Genomic DNA, 4092 nt, shown 5'->3' on the forward strand with positions numbered 1-4092 from the left:
AGTCAAATTCAACAAAAAAAATATGAAAGACCATATCAGAAAGTTAACAAGCATTTCTAAAGGGGAAAAAACAAAGAAGGGAGGTTTAAACTTTAAGTTGGAATCAAATAAATTATGACTAGTTATTGGCTTATTGCACATGTGACCATTGGGTTTTTCAAGAATGTCAGGATAGAGATCCTATAGACTTGCTACCCCAGATTGCACAAAATTACATCACCCACACTCATCTGGACCAGCTTGGATGTCAAATCAGAGCCATAAAAAGGGGAGATGACATCCTCTGGTGGTATTTCATTTCATCTTTTCCCTTTTTTAAGACAAGGAAAGCAGCAATAAGGTAGGAGGAGGTTTCCAGGCGAATCTCACAACAGCAATGAATACATACACAAGCAAAAATTCTATTAAAGGATATACCGCAGTGTCCTCAAATATCCTATGCAAGCCATATATTCCCCTAATTTCTACCTTTAATTTATCAAAGACCAAATTTTCATGTATTTTAATTCTGAGGACTTCTGCTGTCATGTGGAAAAGTTAGTGCAGATAAATAAGATTAGCGCCTTATATAAGTTTTGGTAAATACTACTTTCTGCCAGGATGATTTTGCATTGTTGTTGATAATTCAATAGTTAAAAATTTTAAATATCTTGGGTGCATCATACAGGATAATGGAGAGATTGAACAGGATGTAAATCATAAGATCCAAGCAGGTTGGTCAAAATGACAGAGTACGTCTGGTTTTATATGTAACAAAAAAGTGCCTTTAAAACTTAAAGGTAAATTCTATCGCACTACTATCAGACTGGCTATGCTTTATGGTACAGAGTATTGGGCGGTCAAAGGAAAACACGAACGTAAGTTGAGTGTGGCAGAGATAAAGATGTTGAGATGAATGAGTGGTTATACGCAATTTGATAGAATAAGGAACGAAGATATAAGAGAGAGAGTTGGAGTAGCACCTATTGTGGAAAAGATGATGGAATCGCGTTTCAGATGGTTTGAACATGTGAGAAGAAGACCGACAAAACACCCAGTCAGGAGGGTGGATGAGATGGAAGATGGATAAAAGGTGAAAGGTAGAGGAAGACCTAGGAAGACCATTCATGAGGTGGTCAAACGAGATCTACATGTAAACGGTCTCTCTATAAACATTATACACGATAGAGCTCAATGACACCGTTTGATTCATGTAGCCGACCCCACCTAGTGGGACAAGCCTTCGCTATTGTTGTTGCTGCTGTTGTTGATAATTCAATGCAAAAAGTGGTTCTCATCACTTTGACTTATGTAACAACCATCTTTGAATTATAGAAAATGTTGAATTAACTGTCATTTTTCTTGGCTAATTAAAATTAGTTGCACCACTTAGTAAAATACTTGAAATAGTTGCCATACATACCATCAGCTTTCTCCAAAAGATCACCCTCTCCAGTTGGGATTTCGGATTCTAAGACAAGTGGATCCGCAGCCTTTGCTTTTTCAGAAGGTTCATCCGCTGGCTGTATTCGCTTAAGTGGTTTGGCACTAAAATAGGTTTTAGATTACCAGTTTACGAAACAAAATGCATCTATATGAAAGTATATGCAGCCAAGCAAATCTCAAAACAATGCAGAAATGAGAATAGCTTACCAAAAGTTAATAGTGTACAACTTGGGATCAACAATATTTGCAAAAATCTGGAGGGAAATTAATTAGTAAGTTATTAAAGTGAACAAATCATTTTCAAATGAATTCATACTAAAAGTTCACACAGTTTTGTCATGCTTACTTCCATGTTTCTAGGAACCTCATCTTCTCTAAAGGACAAAATTATCAACATTTATAATTTTGGACATTATACATAGCAAAGTAATAAAATCCTAGAAGTTAAGAGATGAAATCCAATAGATATTATACAATACTTATAAAATACATGCTTTAATTAAAAAAAAAACATGTAATATAAAAAAATATTAGTTGAAGTATAAAAGTAAACAATTTATCATAAATTTTACTAAAAGGTATACTTCAAATATAAATATATAACCATTGCACATTATATTCAGTTCTATTGTAAGAAGGAATATAATAAAACCATACAAACTTAAATTTAAAAACAAATTGACGTCAAACTGTTCTAACCTCAGATTTCCAGTTATCAGTTTTCACAGACACGTTTATCGTCGGACAGTCCTCCCATGCCTGCAAAATGATTTATAATTGAAACTAACAGTTTAATACAGCTCAAAGAATGTAAGCTTGCCAGAGATCTGAAGAAGACTGACCGAAAATTCATAGTTGAGAAGATCATGAGATGCGAGCAAGTGATATTTTATGCCCTACAAACAGAACATGTCAGAAACATTAAAAAATAATTTTATAATTATCACATTAAAAATTAAATGTTTAAATTATCAGTCAAAACTCAAAAGCAGTCTAACCTTGTAGCTTGCACATCTAACCAAACATAACGGACAGGAGAAATCTTCAGTGACTGCAATTAAAACTTTGTTATTAGATAATCAGATTGCCAGCATGCTTTGACATTAACAAGGAAACAGATATCAATGTAAAATAAGAATCTAAGCTTAAATATGTTTTTGGTTGCAAAAAATATGGTCAATTTCAGTTTCAATCTCTTGAAAACTTTTAGATTGATTTTGATCCAAATTATTTTAACATGTTTGGTTTCAAACACTGTTGTGCTAAATTTTGGTCCCTGTAAGTATTTCATAACTTTTGTTTGGTGATTAAAATATTAACAATTTACTTTTGCTGCTTATAAATATTACCACTCGACAACTAGGCTAACAGAATAGGTATCAAAACACAACATTTGAAAAATATGTGGATTGAAACTAAACCAAAAACTTTGTAGAGATTAAATCCAAAAATCACTGTATTAATCAAGAATAAAATCATTTTCTTTTAAGATATCTATATATCCCACAGTTAGCTATGCATCTTAAATAGAACCCACAAACAGCTATACTACACAACGATAAATATGTAATCAGCTACATGGATCAAACTACATTGATTATTACCCAAAAAAAAAAGACCATGAAACCAACATTCATTACCTTCCGTTCTTTGCAATTTATCATAGTAATACCTGTAATATAATTTTATAAAACGGAAGAACAATCAGTAGCAACATTTCAGCATTTCTTCTAAAAGCAAATAACATGAAATGCAAAAGAGATGCAGAAAACATAAGAATAAATGCGATCTTCAGTACCACTGTGTATTTGCCCCATTAAAAGACCATTAGCATAATCCCCATAGAAGAACCTGAGATCGTATCATAAAGAAGTTAAAATCTAATACCTGTAATTAAATTTCACATTGCCCTCCTTCAACCTGAATCATATAAGTTGGGAGGAAGTTAGAATGAAGACCAATTTATTTAATATAAAGTACAAGACAGTTCCAACCAAATAAGAAGAAAATACATGTAAATTTATAAGATTGGTTTGGAAACTACACTACTCATAGTTACCAATTCAAATAATGCAAAAGAATCTTATGAGAAAATGGTAATTACCGGATGATACGAGATAATGATGCCGATGCTAGTGCAGTTACATTTGTATAATGGGAAGATTTCTCCTTAGCCCCACATTGTTGGGCATACATTTTGATTTGCAATTGCTTTGATGTACTCTTTAGAAACCCATTCTCAAAATTATTTGATACTTGAACTGAGATGCTCTGTTCCTTATATCGAACACCATACTGCAGCATTAAAAAAATTGTAATATGGCACATCTATCTTAGTTGGAATGGATAAAAAGGTTTGAAATTGCTAACATAAAATAGTACAGTCAGAATAGCATATGCTTTAATAATCAGCACAAAGAAAGAACAATAAAGACAATATTAACTCTTAGCACCACATACCTTTAGAAAACAAGGATGCAGATCAACAGTTGACACAGCCTCAGCTTGAAGTCCCAGTCTTAAATTTGGAGATTCATCCCATGACTGAAAAATTTTTTCCAGAGATACTTTCCCACATAAGCAGTACTGTCCATCTCTTGCTATCAAGCACAGAATAAAATGAAAAGAAAAGATGAATTCTAGCACTGGAGTGATTAAGTTCACAAA

General features: G+C 32.8%; 1 protein-coding gene across 8 annotated transcripts in view; it reads right to left on the bottom strand.

Annotated features, from left to right (window-relative positions):
• The window catches only part of LOC107625068 (polycomb group protein EMBRYONIC FLOWER 2), a 13936-nt gene that overhangs the window by 4919 nt on the left and 4925 nt on the right, over window positions 1-4092 (bottom strand). For 7 of the 8 annotated variants that reach the window (XM_016327624.2, XM_016327623.2, XM_021115585.1 and 4 more), the window contains 9 exons: window positions 3886-4025; window positions 3530-3720; window positions 3313-3345; window positions 3066-3097; window positions 2424-2476; window positions 2268-2321; window positions 2125-2184; window positions 1633-1679; window positions 1403-1527 (listed from right to left, as the gene is read on the bottom strand). In XM_016327624.2, coding sequence (XP_016183110.1) covers window positions 1403-1527; window positions 1633-1679; window positions 2125-2184; window positions 2268-2321; window positions 2424-2476; window positions 3066-3097; window positions 3313-3345; window positions 3530-3720; window positions 3886-4025 — 735 coding nt within the window. The remainder of the gene's footprint in view (window positions 1-1402; window positions 1528-1632; window positions 1680-2124; window positions 2185-2267; window positions 2322-2423; window positions 2477-3065; window positions 3098-3312; window positions 3346-3529; window positions 3721-3885; window positions 4026-4092) is intronic. The other variant, XM_021115587.1, reaches the window with a different exon arrangement.

This window comes from Arachis ipaensis, chromosome B02 (assembly GCF_000816755.2).
Source record: "Arachis ipaensis cultivar K30076 chromosome B02, Araip1.1, whole genome shotgun sequence".
NCBI classification, from domain to species: domain Eukaryota; kingdom Viridiplantae; phylum Streptophyta; class Magnoliopsida; order Fabales; family Fabaceae; genus Arachis; species Arachis ipaensis.